Source organism: Dicentrarchus labrax, unplaced genomic scaffold, assembly GCF_905237075.1.
Source record: "Dicentrarchus labrax unplaced genomic scaffold, dlabrax2021, whole genome shotgun sequence".
Classification (NCBI taxonomy): Eukaryota; Metazoa; Chordata; class Actinopteri; family Moronidae; genus Dicentrarchus; species Dicentrarchus labrax.
This window is the reverse complement of record NW_026136716.1, coordinates 10,180,922-10,201,926: the sequence shown is the minus strand read 5'-3', so window position 1 is coordinate 10,201,926 and position 21,005 is coordinate 10,180,922. Positions and strand designations below refer to the sequence as shown.

At 41.8% G+C, this 21,005-nt stretch overlaps 1 protein-coding gene across 2 annotated transcripts; it reads right to left on the bottom strand.

The window, feature by feature from the left end:
• Positions 1–859: 859 nt before the first annotated feature.
• On the bottom strand, positions 860–10,439 carry ndfip2 (Nedd4 family interacting protein 2). 2 transcript variants are annotated; one of them, XM_051427845.1, is made up of 8 exons: positions 10,158–10,439; positions 5,659–5,902; positions 5,210–5,340; positions 4,969–5,056; positions 4,657–4,781; positions 4,310–4,376; positions 4,092–4,211; positions 860–4,006 (listed from the first exon to the last, which is right to left on the bottom strand). In XM_051427845.1, exons 1-7 carry the CDS (start codon positions 10,182–10,184, stop codon positions 4,108–4,110), a joined length of 786 nt encoding a protein of 261 aa, XP_051283805.1. In that variant the 5' UTR covers positions 10,185–10,439; the 3' UTR covers positions 860–4,006; positions 4,092–4,107. The 2 variants fall into 2 exon arrangements, with proteins under 2 accessions (XP_051283805.1, XP_051283804.1); XM_051427844.1 differs by having other exon boundaries at positions 860–4,004; positions 4,088–4,211; positions 10,158–10,438.
• Positions 10,440–21,005: the final 10,566 nt, after the last annotated feature.

Sequence of the window (21,005 nt, the reverse complement as noted above, 5' to 3'; positions counted from 1 at the left end):
AGCCTTTGCTTTTAGGGCCTGGCTGAGTAACGGATGGTGCTGAGCCTGGATTCTGGCAGTCAAGATGCCCCCTACCTGAGGAAACATGACGGCACATGAGGGCTAAAACGCTCGATAATGCATTACAGCCAAGAACACAAAGCCCTTTCAAAGTTAAGAGCAAAACAACTAAAAGCTGCTCCACTCAATATTTCTGTATCAATAATGGATGATATGACTGTGTGTAATTTGAAAGGGGTCGCCTGTTGTGATGAACCCGATGAAAATCAGCACCCAACTCTGTAGTTCCCCTGAGCTCTGTGGAGTGCTTTAATATCTTTTAAGGTCATTGTTTTGGTTTTCTGGCCTGACAAAGTTAGCGACAAGCTTAAAAAAGCTCTGTCTGGAGGTACTTGAAGTCCAGTGACAAGCTTTACTTGTAGTCTTTAATTTAAAAAAAAACACGTTGCTAAGCTCAGTAGGTCTTGTCAGGATGTACAACATGGTAGAATTAGCAAATGTGAAAATGAAAACCATCAAATTAAAATAATAATACTAAAGGTTTTGCAGCACTCACACTTTTGGGGTCTTTTTATACGTAAACATTTGTCTAATCTAATAAATTTGCTATTTCAAGTAGAGTGGAGTTTGAATGTTATATTTTCAGGTCATTTCTTCTTTATTGAACAGTAAAGTGAAGGCCAGGGGTAGATAATAAAACAGAAACTGGCAAGAGCAGCCGGTTGAAGGACAGACCGACACTGAGAGCACAGCGGCGGCGGCACGGGAATGAGCGTGATGACTGACTGGATGACAGCCAGTACGTGCTGACTGAACACAGGAGCATCCGACCCATGTATCAAGACTCCGACATGAAACGTCACTGGCAGGCTTTTGAACTTTATTGGCATTTTTGCAAGACATCATCTGTCAATTTTTAAAATTCCAGTTACAATAAATGCATTAACAACTGTTTCACAAGATGTTACAAGGGTTATCTTGGACACAAAAAAATAGTACATATGGCTGCCGTCTCATTTTTTTTTTCTTCATTTATTTACAAACAAAGAAATGTATTTGTACTAGATTAATCCTAATATTAACCCCACTCGTTCGGGTGGATAGATCATGCAGCAGAGCTTTTAATTGGTTGAAAGATCTTGATATTGCTGAAGGAGGCTTTAAGTGGGATATGACCAGAGTCACAACAAAAAAAATAAAATAAAAATGGAGAAAAGAATAAAAAAAAAAAAAAATAAAGTCGGGCTATACTTAAGCTGTCACAGTTTAGGCTAAAAGCGATGAAACAAGACACACAACAATATTATCATTGAAAAATAAAAAGTGCAAAAGGCAAATTATCCATTTGGGATGATTAAGAATTCCAGTTTAAAAACTTGGATGGCTATGATTTTTTTTTTTTTTTTTTTTTCCTCTACCCACCACACCAAGTTAAGCAGATTCACAAATCATACTGTACAGTTCTTCAAAGTGCAAATATCATGGATTGGCATAAGCTGGTATATACACTTCATTTTCTGGATGAATCAAAAAAAGCATGTTTTTCTTTGTCCAGTCCGGTCTTCGGTTTTCACGGCGCGCAGACTACTCATTCACGCTGGACTGTTTCCCCTGGACTGCATCGCTCGCGAGAAATGACAACATATCGTTCTCAGGTGGTCGCATAACAAAAAGAATTCACCAAAGAGGGGTTTAGGGGGGTGGCGGGGGTTTCTCCACACCTTTTTCCCAACAGGAGCCGTCGCCAAAAGCTTCTGGTTCGCTCCGTGAAAAGAAAACAGAAGAAAAATTCGAGTCTAATCTAAATCAGAAAATCCCAGAGAGAGATCCACGTTGTTTGGGTTTCTCTAAAATCATGCACAACATGCACAACAGGTCACATTTTAAATGGGTTTTATTGCGCTCCCCTCTGATTTACTTGGTAGTTAAAATCATCTAGTTGGCAAATGTGTACAGCGCGCACACGCACTTAACTTTTCACTCTATATTGTGATCCCTCTGTGCAGCCGCTACACTCTGGACCAAATCTGAGCTCAATGTCGGACGACTAAAACTACTCAACTACACCTATTCCATAATCACAGGACTTTACATCCACAATTACTGTAGGTTATTACAAATAACTAAATTGCATACTTTTTATTCCAAAGAGTTTGACTCGAGCCTGGCACGTTAACAGTTATGTAAAATGCTAATTATCAGCTCCGCTCCCACAGCACCGAAGCAGGAGACGCACACGAGGCTGACCTCCCGCGCTGCTCTGCGTTTGGGTCCACTTTTCACCGGTCGGACCGGAGCAGCCCACGTGGCCTTAAAAAACACAAAACACTGAGTTTTAAAATGCGAAGAGCCTCCCGCTGACTAGCTCCTCGGTAGCTTACAGGTACTGCTTTATGACGTATTTGTTGGTCAGTGTGGAGTCGGAGAAGAAGGGGGTCAAAAAAAAGAGATCATGAGAACAGATTTTGGTTTTTTGGTATTCAGGCAGGCATATATGAAACATTCTTCTCATTTTGCTTTGATTCAAAAATGTCAAAATGGATGGACATTTTTGCTGCATAGGTCAGGTCGGCATTATTGTTATTAAAAGGCAAAGAGAGGGAGGGGAAAAAGCAACTTCTGGAGATTTATTTGGGTACATTTACTTATTTTTTTTGTAAAGGACGCACATTTCATTGACTGCCCGGCCATTTCCTTCATCTAGAACTATTTTTGTAAATGCTTCCTGTTTGTTATTCGAAGCATTTGTTCAGTGGCTCAAAGATTATAGGAAAAAAAATAAAAGGTCCGGCGGTCGGGGCTTAATTGAACTGATTGTCTTAAAGAGTGAGACTTTTAAAAAGAGTTTAGTTTTTACTCCTGTGCCGTATTCTGTGTGGTCGCAATAAAGCAAAACGTCAACCGGAGTCTGAAGTTGCGTCAGGGTCTGTGATATGTAAACTGTTCAATGCATATTCTTTTTCCTCACACGTGCACATTTCAGTACCTTTTTTAAGACGAAAAATATCTTCCATCTCGCCTCACTTTCTACTTTTTTTTATTTAGTTGCGGAGAGGCTGAGATGTCCGTAGATGGAATTTGCTACATTGCGGTTAAGGTAAGACTTGTTCAAAACACCCTGAAGTTAAGAAGTTGGAATGGCAGCAAAACTGGGGCCAAAACGGTTCAGAGATGTGTGCTGGGTCAGAGTGAAAGGCAAAGGAGCTGGGAACGGGCTGCACTCGGTGTGAAATCCTTATCTTTGTCGCAAACGTCGGAGGGGAAATCTGAATATGAAAGGCTCCGGATAGGCTTCCGCTTCCTACGCATTTTCTATTTTAGAATTCCAAATGCTACTTTATAGACATGTTGTCTCACTCAAACCTTAAGCTTGATAAGACGGCTGTCTGTTTGTTTACACCGGGAGAGCAATGTCACAGCGAATGAACTACAGTAACATAGTTTCTTTGTGTGTTTTCTGCATTTAAGACATCGTTTCGCTAAAATAGTTTCATTGTGCTTTCATTTAGTGTTTCCGCGACTCTTAAAAAAAAAAAAAAAAGTTTGATACCTCATTTTCGTGCAGCCCTCTTCATGCCGAGCATCTGCTGAATTTTGCCTCAGGTAACTGGGGTCATGCATCTCAAAAGCACTCCCACTTTTGAGCGACATGACGCGTACGCGGGGACCGGTTTTCCTCACACGATCCCGGAGCAGTAAAGAGCTTTGAATCAAAGGGAAATGAAAAACAAAAAACGGGGGACAAAGCGAGGGGGGGAGAGATCTGAAAAGACTTTTCTTCCGTTTTTTCGCCTCGGTTCAGAAGTAGAGGCTTTAAGAGTGAGCCGCGTTATGCTTTTAATGAGACCGGTAACACTTTCCTCCCTACTTCTTTCCTTCATTCCTTCATTCCTTCCCCGTCTCCTCTCTTCTCTGCAAGGCTCCTCGTTCAGATCATTCGAGGGGGGGTGGGGGGAGGAGGGAAGGAACTTCACATTGGAAAGGAATGGTGACGGTGTGGAAACCTGCAGGGGGAATCAAAGAACATCATCAGGACAAGCGGCAGTGAAGCGAGGTTTCCCTTTTCGATGTTAAGAGGAGATGTTACCTTTTTTTTTCTTTGTCATCTTAGTAGAGGAAGAAGAGGCGTGTTCTGTGGGAGGTGGCCATGTTCTCCGACATGTTGCGGACTTTTAGGTAGTTGACAAAACCCCTGAAGAACAGCAGCAGGCCTGCGGAGGAAAGAGGGCGGGTCACATCACGGCAGAGCTCTCCGCTTGAGAGTCAGCGAAAATAATGCCGGGGGGGGGGGTTATTGTGCAATACTCACCGAGCAGCAGGAAGATCCACCAGAGCCAGTACTGACCGTTGAAGTAGCCGGTGAAGTAGTCGGAGAACTGGACAAAAAAAAAGGCATTCATCACTCAAACATATGAAGTGGTTACAAATACTTTACATGTCACATATACTGTACTGACCTGAATATAAAATAACAACCCCACCCTCCTTTCGAACACCTGTTTGTGGGTAATTTTCAGAAAAGTGTGTGTGTGTATATGTGTGTATATATATATATATATATATATATATATATAAATAACTGTCCTATATTCAGGCTAAATGGGCCAAAAAACGTAGATACAAATTCACACATGTAAAGCAAACAAGTGTACGTACTCTGACGATAAGAATCCACTTGATGAGGGAAAGGCCGAAGCCGCAGATGGCTCCGTAGCGTCCTGCGATGGTATTGGTCAGACAGAAGGACAGGCAGAACCCGATCCAGTTGAACAGGAAGGCCACTAGAGGGACAAACGTTTGACAGATATTTGGTCATTTGGGCATCTTTTGGGGTATTTTATTTTGAAAATGTTATAAATTCAAGCACTGGAAGATTTATGTTGAATGAAAGGCTCATTAGGGCGACTTTAAACATACGACAAGGAGTTTTTAACAGGATATGAAACAGTTAACATGAGACAGACTTACTGAAAAAGGCCAGCATGAAGATTCCATCGTTCCCAACCCGAAGCTGATCAGCATCACTGAAATCGTCCCTGGGAGGGAATTCATCATCCTAACACCCACACACACACACACACACACACACACACACACACACGTACATATCAGTATGGCTAACAATATACACACCTATTACACAAAGTCAACAGATGAGTTGCAAAAGCTATTTCATTCACGGATTCTGTGCGTGGGTTTTTGTTCTCACCCGTGGCATCACCTCCACGGTGGATGTAGCCATGGCGGCCGCTTTGGCCTTCTCCGCTTCATCATACGTGGGCAGCGAGGTGGCGACGCTGTAGGGCGGTGGCACTGGAAAGTCACTTCTGAAACTGGTCTCTGTGGGGAATCACAAAGGAGGAGGAGGAGGAGGAGGAGGAGAAGGACTCGGTTTACAAAAAGGGAAGGAAAAGGGACGGCGCGCAGTATCAGGCGAAGAAGCTGCCAATAATGTGGTGATGCCGTCATGGAAATCATCACTGACTCATGAGCTCCAGAGAACTGCCGCAAAGACGCCACCGACTGCAGCTGCTGCTATTTTAGGGAGCATGTAACCACACTTTGGAAAAATTAAACTTGCTGCTCAGAAAGAAGGAACTATTAGACGCAGACAAAAAGAAAAGTAATCCATCAAACAAGATTCTTTTTAACACGTACCGGGTGCTGCAGCGGTTGCTCCCAGGTCGATGGAGGCGTAAGGAGGTGGAGGTGCCTCCGCCTCCCCCTGAGTCCTCGATCCCGATGCCTCTGCCCCTCCTACCGCTGCTGCTGCTGCTGCAGGCGCCGGGCTGGCCTGGGCCTGACTCTGGTCCTGGCTGGACGTGCCGGCCTGGGCTGTGGCAGAAGTGCACGGCTGCTGCTCGCTGGTAGAGGCCTCCGAAGAGTCGTCCTCATTGTGCAACTGGAGGAGAGGATGAGAAGCAGGGTTAAAAAGGGGGAGGGGGTGTTAGAGGAATCGGCACAAGCAGATCAGCTGATCAGTCAGCCAAAAAGTGTGGCGGCTCGAGGGGATGCTCACCCTGTTCCAAATGTCTAAAACTGGCATCAATCTTGTTCTTTCTGCTCGGCGGGAGAGCAGATCTCGCTAAAGCTGAGAGAAGTGCGGCTACGTAAAGACCATAAAATACTGACCCTGCTTCTTGTGAGCCCACACGTCAAAACTGTGTGACTGTAGCTGCCCCCTGATTCAAATAACAGCCGGCACAAATTAAAAGAGGACAGCAGCAGTGGTTTTGCTGTTCACTGGCTGCGTTTGGGGGGATTTCAGCACAGTTTTCTGATTGCAGCACCGACATAAGGTAGTTATTATGTAACAAAATGAGCTTTGCGCAATCTGTGTTTGTTTGTTGGCACAAAATGTGGTTCAGGCAGGCCTTGGGTTTTTTTATTTATTGTTTTTATTGACATTTTCAAGCTGAATGAGTGGGCTGAATTGACACATAATCTTAAAGGCACATATACAGTAACAGGTTCGAAATGAGCTGTTTTCCTGTCCTGAATTCTACTTTCAACTGTCCCCTCCATCAACAAACCAACAGTTTACATATTTACAAGCACAAACAACCTATTTATATATCGGCTAAGCTAAAGGAACTCTGTAATCCAGAGATCCGGAGAGGAAGAGTGAGAGAGAAGGTCAAACGCGCCCCACCTACTGTCTGTATCTGTGATTGAGTTTGTGTGTGTAAACGTGACAGCTAACAGCTAACAGTTAACAATTAAAATAATATGTCATGATGGATAGATGTTATCATTTCATTGGTAGTAATGCATTTCTTTAGTGTCCCAGAAAGGTCCCAAACAACGTATCTTTATGTCCCGGGTGCTATTTTTATTGACCCTGGGACGACGGGACATCCTTATTTTCGAGCACTGATACAGTACAGGGTCCTTTTCATCCCTGTACTTTACAAACCATTCATATCACAGTCTTAAGATGAAGGTCGGTGTCTTTTTGACCCAGATAATGGAACAAAAAAAACAATCAACTATATGAAATACTTATTATCTCAGTATTTTTAGCAAAACAACTGAAGAACAAGCCCAGAAAAAGAGGAAATCAACAGTTATATCCCATTAATAAGGGTCTATTCCTGCTTAATGTATCCTAGTCTTTAAAGTTCCACTCCTTTTTCTCATGTTATCAAACCCATTTTGTTTTTTCAGTAATAACCATTCAATGTGTATCTATTCAGTAGTTATTATTAGCAGTAGTGGCGGGGTACGCCATTCCCACACTGGATTCCAGTTGCCTACCTAAGCATGTGGAATGTAAACCAGCATAATTTCGTCTCATTGGAGCGCATTGGTAGGCAAATTGTTACAGTGCCTGCCGCATGGCGACCGTTTGATTCCGGCCTGCCTCTCCTGTCCAAAAAAGGCTAAAACTTGCCCCCTCTAAATTTGTCTCATTCATAACAACCTCGCTGTTTTCTGGTCACTCTCTTCACACCATTTACTGTTAAAGTAAATAGAACATTTTCTGTTGCCACGCGGAGTGGCTTTTATTGTGAAGGATTATAACTTTAACTGCTGTTTGAACAGTGTGCTGAAATAAAGTGGTGTATGTTTGTCTGCTGGTAGGGGTAAGAGCTACACCGTTTGCCCTGAGCAGAATGTCTGACACTGTAAGCAGTAGCATGTCAACAGAGGAAAAGTGATACACATGTAATCAGTTAATGAGCGCCCCGGCAACAGCTCGGAGAGTCGGTTACGGATTGAAGTACATTAATTTTTGTCAGACCAAAGAGCCAAACGCCTACTGAAATTACAGAGGGGCGATGGGAACATGCTGGTTACAGAGCGGCTGGCGGTAACTCTGGGTGGGTGAAGCGAGGGGAGCAATTCCTCCTCACCCTCTCTGAGACTTCTATTGAGGTGCCCTTGACAAAGTTAGCTTAAGCCCAGACATACGGTTGTAGTGTTATGGTTTATTTACTGGCATCTCACCTTTTTTAAAGATAAGGCTTTCATGACCCAGCATGAACAGACGACGTCCACAGACTCACGTGTCAATCATGTGTTATGATGCTAACAAAAGCTACGCGCTCAATGCGGCTGAGCAGGTTTGACTCGTCCACGGCCGTAAAACAAATTTCAAAGTATTGATATACCAAACACCAGAACCCGTTTTAGTCAAATACCTTTCGTTGAAGTTGCAAGATAAGGACAGTGCGTGAGAAAGTTCATGTGGTGGCGCCTCATAGCTGCGGGCAATTTCAGTTTTGACTTCAAGTAAAGCTAAATTAATTCTAATTAAGAAGGAAATAGATTATCTAATTTAATATTTTCTGTGATGTAATGGCAATATTTCCGTGGTTGACACCCCTGCAAGCAGGGAAAACCCCTGTGTAAAACCCTTAGTCAGACATAAAATTACTAAAATGTGACTAATAACAGGAGAAACACAGTCATGATTTAAAGGACATTTGCTCGTCATTGTGCAGATAAACTTCTCAAGAAAATCCTGGGATGCAAAGCGGGCCTCGTAAAACTCCTCCAGCACGGGGTCGATGTACAAGGCAGTGAGTGAACGGGCGTCCGGCGACTGGCTCGGAATCAAGGACAAAGCATGAACGCACCCCCGCGCACAGGAGATTACATAAGATCTTAACAACATAGCCACAAGCCTCCTCGCGTGTCCAAATATACCCAAAACACACGCTCGCAGAGATGTGAGCGTTAATTTAGAGAAGAAAGAGGAGCAACATGTGGGGGAGGAATGCAAAAAAAAAAAAAAAAAGCCCCCTCCTAATTTCATTATGAATGTGTTGAACTAGTAGAGTATCTAAATAATCCTTGAGGATCCATTGTCTAGACGTGGGGTTGTTGTTTGAATGTTCAGAAAAGTGGATTACTGTTGAAATCTGCACTTTGGTCAGGGTTGAAAAGTTAGAGCACAGCCCTGTTTTGCTCTGGCTCGCTCTGAATCCTGTGGGATTATCACTCACATACCCAGAACCGCAGGAATCGGAGCACAAAGAGGACTTTATCTCAAATTGGCCGTAACGGTTTCCAAAATGTTTTCAGCCACTATTGTTACTTTACATGCCTGGAAACACTTTTAGAACAGCAATAACCTCCAGGTTTAATGCTGGTTAACCCAAATACTCACCACATTGTGAGGTGAGGCCAGTTTTTTTTTTTTTCTTAAAGCTGCAGTAGGTCATTTAAAAAAAAATATTTTTTTTTATCATATTTGCTGAAACTTTAAGTAGTAGTACATGAGACAGATGATGTCAAATAATCAGGTCCTCCTTGTGCTCCTAATCGCTTTTACAAGGCCTGAAACAACCAATCAGAGGCGAGAGAGATAGTCGATTGTTGGGTCTTGTTTGCAGGGGGAAGCGTCTTTTTTATCTTGCTCGCCTCTGATTGGTTGTTTTCGCCCAGGCCCGGTGGTTTCTTGTAAATACCGTTAGGACGTGTACAACAAGGAGCCAGAGGAACCCGATTGATTTTACAGATTATCTGTCTCGTGTACTTCTGTCAGGATACAGTGGAAATGTCAGCAATAATGACAAAAAAAAAAAGTTTAAAGAAAAGTTCCCTACAGCAGCTTTAACTCAAGTTCCACATCGCTTCTGAAATATAGACATATAAAGAGACATATTTTAGGGAAAAGTGACTTAATTATTAGTGTATTTCCCTTCACATGACTCTTTATTAACACAGTAAACACAGGTAAGTCAGTCCCGGAAGTTCCAGTGTTATTCATCAGCAGTCCCTTTCAGCCACATTAAATATTAACAACACAACAGCTGAGCTTAGCCTGTCCACCGCCGTGTAGCAGTATTACAGGGTGTACACACACACACACTAAATATAGCCACGGTGCGGTGTGTTGAGTGTGTAACAGTTTATTAGGATGTTAACTTTTAAGGCCTACAGTTTTTTTTTTTTTAATCTGGCTAACGTTAGCCTAGCCGATGCGGAAGTGCTTGTCGAGAGGCTGGCTGTCAAAACAAAACAATCCGCGGAGATAAATAAAGCTCAAATACAACAGAAGAAGCGCTAAAGAAACCAATTCCTAGCTCTGGTTTCATGTCTGCGCGACGTAATGAACTGAGAGGTCAACAGAAAACCGAGCCAGGGGCCTTGTTTCCTGTCACAGCCAGGGCCAGGCTACCCGGCGGTGTCTGGATGCCCACACTCACCACTTGGTATCGGCTTGCTGGGTCCATCCCGACGAGGTTCAGCTGGCGAGGGAGCCAGCCGAGAAGACGACGAGGAGGAGGAGGAGGAGGAAGAAGAAGAAGAAGAAGAAGGAGGGGGGGAGGGTCTGACTTGTTGTTGCCCCTACGTGTGTGTTACGGTGAGGGGATGTTTCTCTCAGACAACGGTGAATAACCGGGTGAGAGACCGCCGGGAGAAATGGCTGCAGTGTGCGGCGCACTCGCTTAGAAAGACACCGTTGTTGGTGAAAGCTGAACAGCGTCGAGTGACTCCTGTAACCTGATACTTCCGGTCCAATATTTCAAAATAAAGTGTAAATGAGTTTGAGTAAGAGAAGGCAACCGTATGTAATGGTAATATTAGATTAATTAGTGATAACGTTTTAGTTCGACATTTTTACTCCAGTAAAAGTACTATCAGCAGAATGTATTTAAAGTGTCAAAATAAAAGTAGTCTACGTATTATGCAAGTTGGGAACTTTTCATGGGAATTAACGGGAATAAACGGGAATTAATGGGAATAAACTGGATCTTTTTAATATGGCTTGTTGTTGTTGCTTAAAACAACCTGATTTAATGCAACTTCAGTTGAATGTCCTCCCTATATTCGTCAATGACATGCACACACTTGCCAACATTTATTTTTTAAAATATGGGACTTTTTTTTCCTTTTTTTGGTTTGCTTATCTTTCCATTTCCGGAAAATTTCCGCCCCTTTGCAACCCTAATTATGCAATATGGCTGCTTGAACAGTGTTAGATTGCTTATATTATATTATTACTAATGTTTTAAAACAAGTAGCATTTAGGGTTGCACTCGGGCAATGTAGAGAAATTAAATTATACAGTTTATAAATTCAACCCATAACATTGCATATTTATGTATGTAAATATTACAAATTAACCATTAAAGCTGCCAATGTAGTATATATTATAAGCTATATTATACCATACATATAATATTTAATAAATTATAACATATATGTAAAATGTAGTGACGTATAAGTACCTCAAAAATGTACTTATGTGTGTTTGGTTACTTTATACTACTGCTTTCAAATTAATTGTGTAGCTTGCTCTTAATGTGTTCCTGTTAATGGGATGTGTCACTTGCTGTTAAACTACTATCACTCATCATTCTGAAACGTAGCTGTTTTATTTTGAAGGCTGAATCCACTTCCTTCCGATCTTGGTCTGACTCCCGCTAACTTGATTCCGGGGGCTGATCGCGGATTTCCACGGATTGAGGAAGCGTGATGACGCAAACGCACTCAGAAAATGGCGACTACGTTGAGCCGCCAGGTGGAGCCAAAGCCCACTTATACCACACCGACCTGCTTCCATGAAAACCCTGAAAGGAATCTCACATGCCTCCAGTTTTTCAAAGACTTAAAGGTTTAACGTAAACAAAATGAAATACACAACAACTATAATTCCTAAATTAGCTGAAGTGAGTCACATTTAAAAGCCTGGTGTCGTTCTTCTTTTTCTTTAAATGTTAATTATGAAAGGTGGCAGCAGAAATGGGCCAAGGAGAGGAGTTTGGCAGCGGGCCTATCGGCTCCAGCAAGACTTCTGAATCACAGCCACATAGGTGAACACTCCTTTAACACATCTGCACTCTATAGACCCTTTAACATCTGTATAAAATGTTGATGTTGCACTCTAATTAAAACAATTAAAGTAGCATTAGAAGCAAGAAAAAGCCCAGTATTGGTTGTCCTTTTACATGATCCACTCCTTTTTATTGGTTGGGAAAATGAATATTAACATTTGCAAGATGCATGCACTTACAATGCAACAAGCTTTAGGAATCAAACTTGTGCTGTAGTGTATTGCTCACATCATTTCTGAACTTTAGTGTTTCAGATTTGTATTTATTTATTTTTTTAACCTTCGCCGATGCACAAATTCATTCATGCAAAGTTTTGTGTGTTCATTGTGTCCCACTCTTTCACCTTCAGAAGCTCTCACCAGAAACAACAACAGTAAAGCCCTTTGGCGATCCCCTTTTTCAGCTATCAAGAGATCTGTCCTTCGGCTTGTGTGTAGCACCATCAAACCCCCCCCGTCCTCCTCCTCCTCCTCCTCCTCCTCTCCAAACAGCCCTCTCCTGCAGAGAATAACCTCAGATGGATTTCATGATGTTTTTTTTTTTTTCCTGTGAGCTTGTTGCACAACGTTAACAACTCGTCACTTTCACAGTCAGTTCAGTTTGTTTCTCGGTGCCAGAGATTTCATTAACCCCCCCCCATATGTGTTTGATAGAGCAGTCCTTAAGCAACAGGCTGACCCAAAACCATCAAGTTTAAAGGAAGTCGCTGAGTTGCAGAGAATTAGTTTCATCACTCAGCAGTGATGTGATAAACTGCTTTTGGGTCTAATAACTAATAACACACTATGCGTTTGTTTTTTGTGTCTTTTTATATATTTATATGCAGAGTGAGGCAGGTTTGTGTCTTTACCTCAATGAGAAGTTTACTCTGTCATGTGTTCTTGCCTCTGGGCTAATCCTGGATCAGCACTGCAGTGGATCAGTGCATAATAGGCTCTTGGTACCTTTTTTTTTTTTTTTTTATGTTTTAGGAATGCAAGTACTGGAGTTTTCAAGGATAAAGCAGAAAAGAGGTTCAGAAACCATCACAGATTGACTTTAAAAGGGATAGCTGTTAGACACCTATATAACCTGTAAAGACATTCTTTTAGACTAATGATGTGGTGCATATATAAGATGTTTTTAAGCTAAATGTTGCATCCAGAACTTTAAAAAATCATAAAGTAAAGCAGCATACACTGATCAGACGCTGTTCTTAAGCTCCTATCTGCCCAATCTATCTCATTAATACACTTAGTGCTCCTTCAGTTTGCCAAAAGCCGGGCAAAGCCACCCTAAACAGAGCGAACAATGAATGCACACGCAGCGAGGTATTGATAAAAGGCTCTTCTTGAATTAAATATTAATCCCATTGGCTAAGAAGGGGATTACTGTAGTACATGTATCAGTTAAGCACCTCACACTGAGCGCGAGAGGGACGGAGAGAGAGAGGAAGATGTTGGGAAAAATGTGTAAAAGACATGATGGTGTGGTGGTGTGTGTGTGTGGGTGGGGGGAAGCAGGTGCAATATCCCGCATCTTAAAGTGTTTTGCCCTTTTGCGAGGCAGCGGGCTTTAGCAGCATTAAGGATTAATGTGCAACGGTGATACACGAGTTCACTCCTGCACCTTTTTTTTTTTCTCCTTTTTTTTTTTTAAAGCAGCAGGGCCCGGCTGTGACAGCAAAGAGGACTTGAAGTCATTTCACCCAGCTGCTGTTAGAGCCCCACTTTTAGAGCCCATAATGGCACTTTTTAGCACATCCATCACTGACATACACACACACACACACACACACACACCCACTCAACCCACACAATCAGGATGTTGTTACTTGGCAACATCATTTCAAGGTAAATAGGTGCTATAAAAAGGTGTTATGTGAAGAAACAGTGGGCGTCTCTTGTCAGATGCTGCGGCTTTTTCCGGCGAGGCAGACTCATTCTTCTTCTGTGAAAGTGTTGCTATTTGACTGGAGGTGAGGGTTTTTTGTTCGAGGCTGATGGAGTCGTGTATTACAGGGGAAGACATCTGTTAGTTTCGCAGGGATACAAGCAAGTGATTTAATTGCCTGCTGTGTATTTTGGGATGAATTTCCATTTTATGTGTGGGGAAATTGCATTAGAGGGAGGATATGTAGAAGACTGCAATATGTTTCCAAATGCATCCTTAAAAAAAAAAAGGATCATAAATCAGTTTAAAGCGTCATATAGAGTTGTCAGTCCCTCCAGTATAATGCAGGCTTTTTTGGTGGGGGATTGTTGCGGCTTAAAATGCCTGATTTAACGGCATATTTTTTTTAAAAACCAGCAGTATTTTCAGGCATATTTTTGCAATGAAACTACAAGAGAAAGTAAAAATTGCTTTAAAAAAAAGACCCAAACGCAGTGAGGAAAAGTTGCGGTGGCTGGGCAAAATTGGGCAGTACAAAAGAGGAACTATGGAGGAGTGAACTACAAATCCCACAATGCATTTCAGGGAGAAACATCCAGTTATTTATCTCTGCAATATCCACTCTTGCAATACAATATTCGCTTGTAGGACACCTTTTAAGACGTCATTTATTCTTCTTCTAAACTTGGAAGCTTTATCCTCCATATATGTTGAGTTGTGTTCTTCCCTTTAGATCCATTTTCCGCATGTTCAGCTGACCCGCTGTGAAAGTGTAACAAGTGAACACACTGTCCCTATAAATAGCACCAAACTACACACAGCTCTTTCCAGTGAAACGTGTTGGAAACGTGGCTGCCATATGCACTGTGTAAAAAATGCAAAAAATGTGCTATATAAATAAAACTGCCTCCCTTTCACTTACAATAACAGCATTTTGTATGAGAGGAGGTGTTTATACACACCCTACAGACATGTATTTATCTGAAAACATGTGTTGGTTTCTACTGTTATACCCCTGGGTTGGTGCTCTTATCTCTGACGAGTGCCTGCTGTGCAGAAGATTATGTATTTTTTCTTCTTAAGCGCTAAAGTCATTTTTTAACTTTCAAATAAATTGAATAATTTAAAATCTCCACTCGATACTATGAAGACTTTGAATGCATTATTGATGGGTGCATGCGCTTGTTCCATCGTAGTGTGTATTTCATAATCTATATGCAAGGAAATGTTGCATATTTGCTCTGAATAAGCTGCAAAGATTTGACTTCAGGTACCGTTCAGCCCACCTCTCTAACACCGTATGAGGACGGAGCGCTAATTGAGAAATAAGCACAAACTCTGTCTCATGAAATTGGCCCCTGTGCAGCACAACTACAAACATGGAGTAATTAAACGTGTAATTATGGCGTCTATGGCTCTATCGACACAGGCTATATAAAATGTCTTATAAATAACCGTCGGTATGAGCTACAAGCAGCTGCTAATTAGCAAGAAATGTGAAAACGGAGAGCATTAATCACACGTACACGCCTCTCAGTGTGTGCAGATGAGTGTGTGGGTGTGTAATTCAGTGTTTGGGGCTTGTTGGGGGGGGGCAGCAACATACAGTGTTTGTATACTGTGTATGTCCTTTAAGCATCCAGCAGAGGGCAGAAAACACAAGGTTATTCTATGAGGGGGCTTTATTTTTTGGTCTCAGCTTCCCGCTTTAAAATTCTATTTTTCACTCACATGTATGAAATCTGAATATGCTCGTGCGTTTCAGTGTGATGGGTAAAATTGTGTTTTAACGTGGTCGGATTGGCTGTTCAGAGTCAGAAATGTGCATTGAAATCATGAGAGAAACCAAACCTTTGTCAAAAAAATCCAATTTTAGCTGCTTGTGTTGTTTTCTGAGCTATTGTGGGGGGGTTCTTGTTGTTATGTTGCTCTCAATAAAAGAGCATGGTGACACACACTGTGAGAAATTGACTTTTTTTGTATTTATACAATTGATTAGATCATCCTTTGTCAGGCTTTTTGGAGACTGCAACAAAAACCAGTGTGATAAAACAGACTTGTTAACCTTTCCGGAGATATATGGCGACATTTAAAACAAAAAAAACTCTTGTATCTACACACACACACACGCTCTCTGGCAGCCACCGCTCACTTTGTTCAGATCATAATGAGCCCAGGGAATAGAAGTGCTCCTGTCATGAGAGAGTGGGGTGGTGAAGGGGGGTGCAAATGGGACAACAGGCTGATAATATCTGAACAAAGGAAATGGGAATGTCCACTCCAAAAGCTGGCCATGTAATTTTTCGTAATAATTTCATCTTGTGTAACAAGTGAAGTCTGATAATGTCATCTGTTCGGAAATAATTCAAGGAACGTGGAACGTTTTGGAGCAAGATCTGACACGACATACTGATGAATAAAGAGAGAGTGCTGCAGGAAGACGGAAATTATTCCACCGCATCTGGCCTGAGCTGATTATAACTGAATTCCTTTTTTTTTTTTTTTTTTAAGATGGTCACTTTTTGGCAGTGCGAGAAGTTTGTATAACGGCCAAGTGCAAAGTAGACCAAACTCGGGGGAATCTGTGGTGAAGCGCGCTCATTAAGTCCGGTGTCAGAGAACTTCACATAGACTTGAATATTTAGAATAAATGAAGCTGTCTGAATGATGAGGACAAGTGTTTTTATCCCCAAACTGAAGGGATTTTCATCAAGTATCCAAACTACAGGCTCCATGCATAATACATTTGTCTTGTAAAGTACTGCTGCATCATGGTCGGTTGCAAAATAGACTCGTAGACAAAAGTTAAGACTCAAATGAGGATCTAATGTATTTAAAAACCTGCAGAACCTGTTGTTCCCCACCTGCCCACTAGTGGTCCTCAGTGTGTTTCCCACCCAAACTCTCACCTGACCAGTCACATGTCTGCACACCTGCTCCTCATCACTCATCAGCCCAGCTATATAATGACTTCCAAACCAGCTTTCACCCTTTTGTCAAATTGTCTGTATGTTTGCCTGCTTGTGTTTTATGAGACAAGCCCTAGCTAGTGATGGGCAAATGAAGCTTTTGTGAAGCACTGAACCACTTATAATAAGAAACCCATTTTCGAAACAATTGGCTCCATTACTCGAAGCTTCAGTTACAGTGACCTCTCCTGGCAAGGTGCAAGGTTGCAGTACATTATGCAATTACGTACATGCATGCATGAACGTGCACACACACACACACACACACACACACACACACACACACACACACACACACACACACACACCTACCTCAACGAGCAGTGTTGGAGAAACTGTAGAAAACATCTTTTTGTTCTGAAGCATCTTTGATCAGCCTTGGATTTAAAGTATCTTTGCTTTGAAAATTCTAATCTATATCATGTTCTATTTACAAATACAGACGGATGAATGTGTGTATTTGGGTGTGTTTATGTAACGATGGGGAACGCTCTAACATCTTTATTAAGGTACATTATTTTTTCAACAGGTTTTGGGTTGAGACGGTTTCTTTTTTGTGGTTATAAAGTGTTAAAGGCGCTCAAATTCAAAACTGTCTCAACCTGTCTCCTGTCAGAATGGAGACCAGGCGGTGCCAGTGAATCGCCTTATTGGACCGCGAACCAGTCAGCTGATTCATTCAGGCAATGAAGCAGTTGTCGCTTTGGATGTCATATGTCACGTGATTTTTTTTTTTTTGCACCAAAGCAAGCTTTGAAGCAGTGGTTCTGTGGAGTTGTAGTTCAGGGTTTGAAGCATATATCGAAGCTTCAGTGCCATCACTAGCCCTAGCCCCCCCCGCCGCCCTTTTTCCAACCTCTGCTTCACAAGTCTGCATTTGAATCCTCACTCCTGTGCCAGTTTCCCAAATCCTTACAGTTCAGGTTACAAAAGAATCTTTGAATGAAACGAAACTTCAATCGCTGTTAATCTTTTATTTTTATATTTATATATATCATTTGAAGTTGGGTTGTCTGGTGAGCTCAGTCAAGATTCACAGTTCTAGTTACTAACAGTATTTGAATAGATCAAAGTCCAGTCTGAATATATGAAAACACATTTTGGCATTTTCCAACTCTATATAAGACCGCTATAGGCACTATGATGAAACAATTCTGGAGCAAACAGTAGAAATTGAAGAGTGAAAACTTTACATCACTTATTTAAGCTTTAAAACTGAATTGAACCAGGTTTTTTTGCTCACTTGGACACATTGATATCGCCCTATAAAGCTGATACGACTAACATATGGGCAAACAGTGGCTTATCTACACATTGAGTAGACACAGAGCAACATTAACAATTCTATTTCTTTTTTCACTCAGCTTTGTGTCCAACAACTCCTGAGAAAAATGTCTGGCTCTTGAACTGCTGCATTCTCTATTATGTTCACCAGCTGACAGTTAGCTTTGTCTGATAGCCATTTGGTGCTTGGCAGGTAGTGTACAGTGGGTTTTCACTGAAAACAACTGCCAGCTGAAAATTATGCCAGTGAGAGGGAACCAAAACATTAAAGCTGCAGGCTGTAAAGCCAAAACAATAAGCTAAAAGACACTAAAACTAAATGCTGTACTACGTTCACTAGCTAGTCTCTAATTTTGCCTGGGAGACATTTACAATACAAACATATTTGTATTTAAAAATGTCTTTCAAATTGTATTTATGAGAAAAGTGTGTAGCCTCCTGTCAATAACAATTAGCCAATTTATCACGTATATGTAAATCACTCCTGAAAGATGGCTCTAGTGCTCATATGTGTTATTTCACGAGACACATTTAATTCGAATTGGATGATGTCGTCTCGTAAATCAAACAGCCCACTGCTGTATTCGCCAAAGAGACGAAGGCAGCTGTGCAACCGCAGATGCAGAGATGCAGTCATGTTCAATTAAACATAGCATTAATCAGGTTTATATGTTGTTGCCGCAGATGTGAAGCAACAACCCCCCCCTCCAAGTTTGACAGCACAAAGCAGTGGTCAGTATTCCCTTTAATCTGTCTCCAAAGAGCCTGTTTATTTCTTAATAATTATTGCACTGAGCAGATGTGACTTAAGATATGAGTGAGTTGTTTCTGGGTCATACATAATAGGTCATGTTGTTCCCTGTAGTACTGAACACTTGGGGAATAGCCCTTTAAATGTTTAATGATCTAGGGATGCGCAGTTGCTTCTTCAAGAAAAGTTCAGCATGTAGGGGCTCAAGGGTTTCAATTGCGGGAAGTATGAGCCATCAAAATATTGTCTTGTACAGTGCGCCGTTGCCTGTCAGCTAATGCCAGGAAGTGTCTTACAAAATAAAAGACAGGTTATAATGAGAGAGAGAAGGTGTGCGCAAGACGGGGAGTAATGAGCGAGTGTTGAGATGAGGGTGAGAGAGCAAGCGAGACAGAGGGCGAGAACAGTAAAGGGAGAAGTAGGCTAATACACTGCCGCTGCTGTTGTGTATCATTGAGTTCATAAAACAGAAAGGCATCATCAAAAAGCACATCGAAGAGTCAATGTATTCCCCCTCGTCTCCGAGACAGTCTTTTGATGCTGAAACAGACTTTCTTTCTCTCTCCATCCATCCCTCCTCCCTCCTGCTCTCTCCCACGCTCCCTCCATCGCTCGCCATGCTGCTGATGAATTAAAAGAAAGTATGTCAGTTGGCAGGCAGGGAGGGGAGAAAAGAAAGAAAAGAAGACATCAGAAAGAATTCATTCAGTGAGTTTCTCAACAATCTTCGCCCGCCTCGTGGGTTTTTTCGAGGCCTCGGATGCGGTTATTTGGGTCAGCTGTTGGGGTTGAGGAATCCACCTTGATCTGTCCACTCAGTACTTTAAACCCCGGGTCGACAAAAACACAACAAAACATGGGACGTATTGATGAGCCGCTTCACATTCCCATCAGAACGACTTGGCCTCCATGGGGTGTCGTGTTTTTTTAACAAGCAGCACTAAACACCTTTACTGTATGTAGGAAGCCCCGGCTGTGGAAGCTGCTGTTGCTATGCGACTGTTGATGGTCTGTTTGGAGCACTGTGTAGCACTGCCATGCTAAAAGTTGACATGTTTTTAATCTCGCAGCAATTGATGATCTGATTTTTGTAGCGCTACGACGTGGCAAGCTCTCGGCACCGCGTGATGTGAGCGAGCGTTTGAAATTTCCATTCCAAAAGGAGGAGAAAGGAAGTAGGTTAATGTTCCCAGCATGAATGCAGCCTGTCTTTGGATTATAAACCAGATTCTGGTCCAAAAAGTTCTTTTATAAAACACCTACTAAACTTTATATGACATTTTTTGTTCAGTTCAGGGTAAAACGACTATTGGACTGCCATGAAATTTGGTACAGACATTCTTTCCCCCCCCCAGAATGAGATGAAATGTAATGAGGTTCACCTTTTGCTTTGCTCTCCATGTCTACGAGGACATAAAGGATGCTTCAAGAAGGGAGCCTTTCCTCTAGCGAACTTTTTGTACCAAGCTTGGGAGAGAAAACCAAATCAATCAAAAATATTGTCACTTTTCAGCTAATTTACGGTGACCAAACATCCTGATTTGGATGAATTTGAGCAGCTTATTTCCTGTGAATTGCATCAGAGATGAATTTCCCTGATATTTTTAACACAATTTTCTGTCTGTACAATGTGTGTCTTTTAATTTTTAATAATCATACATACTTAATTGGCTTCTTTTGGACAAATCTAGTGTTTTCTGCTTGCCATTGTTCTGTTAGCTCTTTGGCTGTTTTAACTGTGTAGTTTTCTAATGCAGAATGAGGCTGTTTAGCAGAGAGTGAAAGCTCTTAAAAGATAACAATTTCATTTAGTTTGGGTATAAATATTTACCGATACGAGTCGGAAATCGGTTTTAACATTATAGATGCAACGACATCGGTATGCAGACCCCTGGATCGATGTAGATGGATCATGAACCGGTCGATGGTCAGATTTTAAAAAGTTATATCAGTTGACTGAAGCTCTGCTGCTAACAGCATCTCCACAATCGTGAAAGGTAAAAGGTCAGCGCGACCAAGAGTAACGCTAGCACAGCGCGGCTTTCAAGGTCGGTAATAAAACAAACATGTCCGACACGATTTACAGTGCACCGACAAATCTGAAATCTAAAGTTTGGGAGACATTTGGATTCTATAAGAAGGAAGGGAAGTTGGACTAAAGTCTAGCCATTTGGAAGATCTGTCGGACAGCACGATAGTCCAGCGGTAGCACGACAGATCTTAATACTCACCTGGTGAGACGGCAGGCGAACTGAGGAGTCGTGTGGAAAGCTATTTTTTTGTCTGTGCCATCTAGAAAGTTTTTATATTTTATAAAATATATGTATTTGAAGGTACTCC

Coding starts and splice junctions, on each gene's coding strand:
- ndfip2 (XM_051427845.1), bottom strand. CDS start 10,184: ATGGACCCAGCAAGCCGATACCAAGTG. Junction 5,903..10,157: donor CAGCAAGCCGATACCAAGTG/GTGAGTGTGGGC, acceptor CCTCTCCTCCAG/TTGCACAATGAGGACGACTC. Junction 4,782..4,968: donor CTTCATGCTGGCCTTTTTCA/GTAAGTCTGTCT, acceptor TTGTCCCTCTAG/TGGCCTTCCTGTTCAACTGG.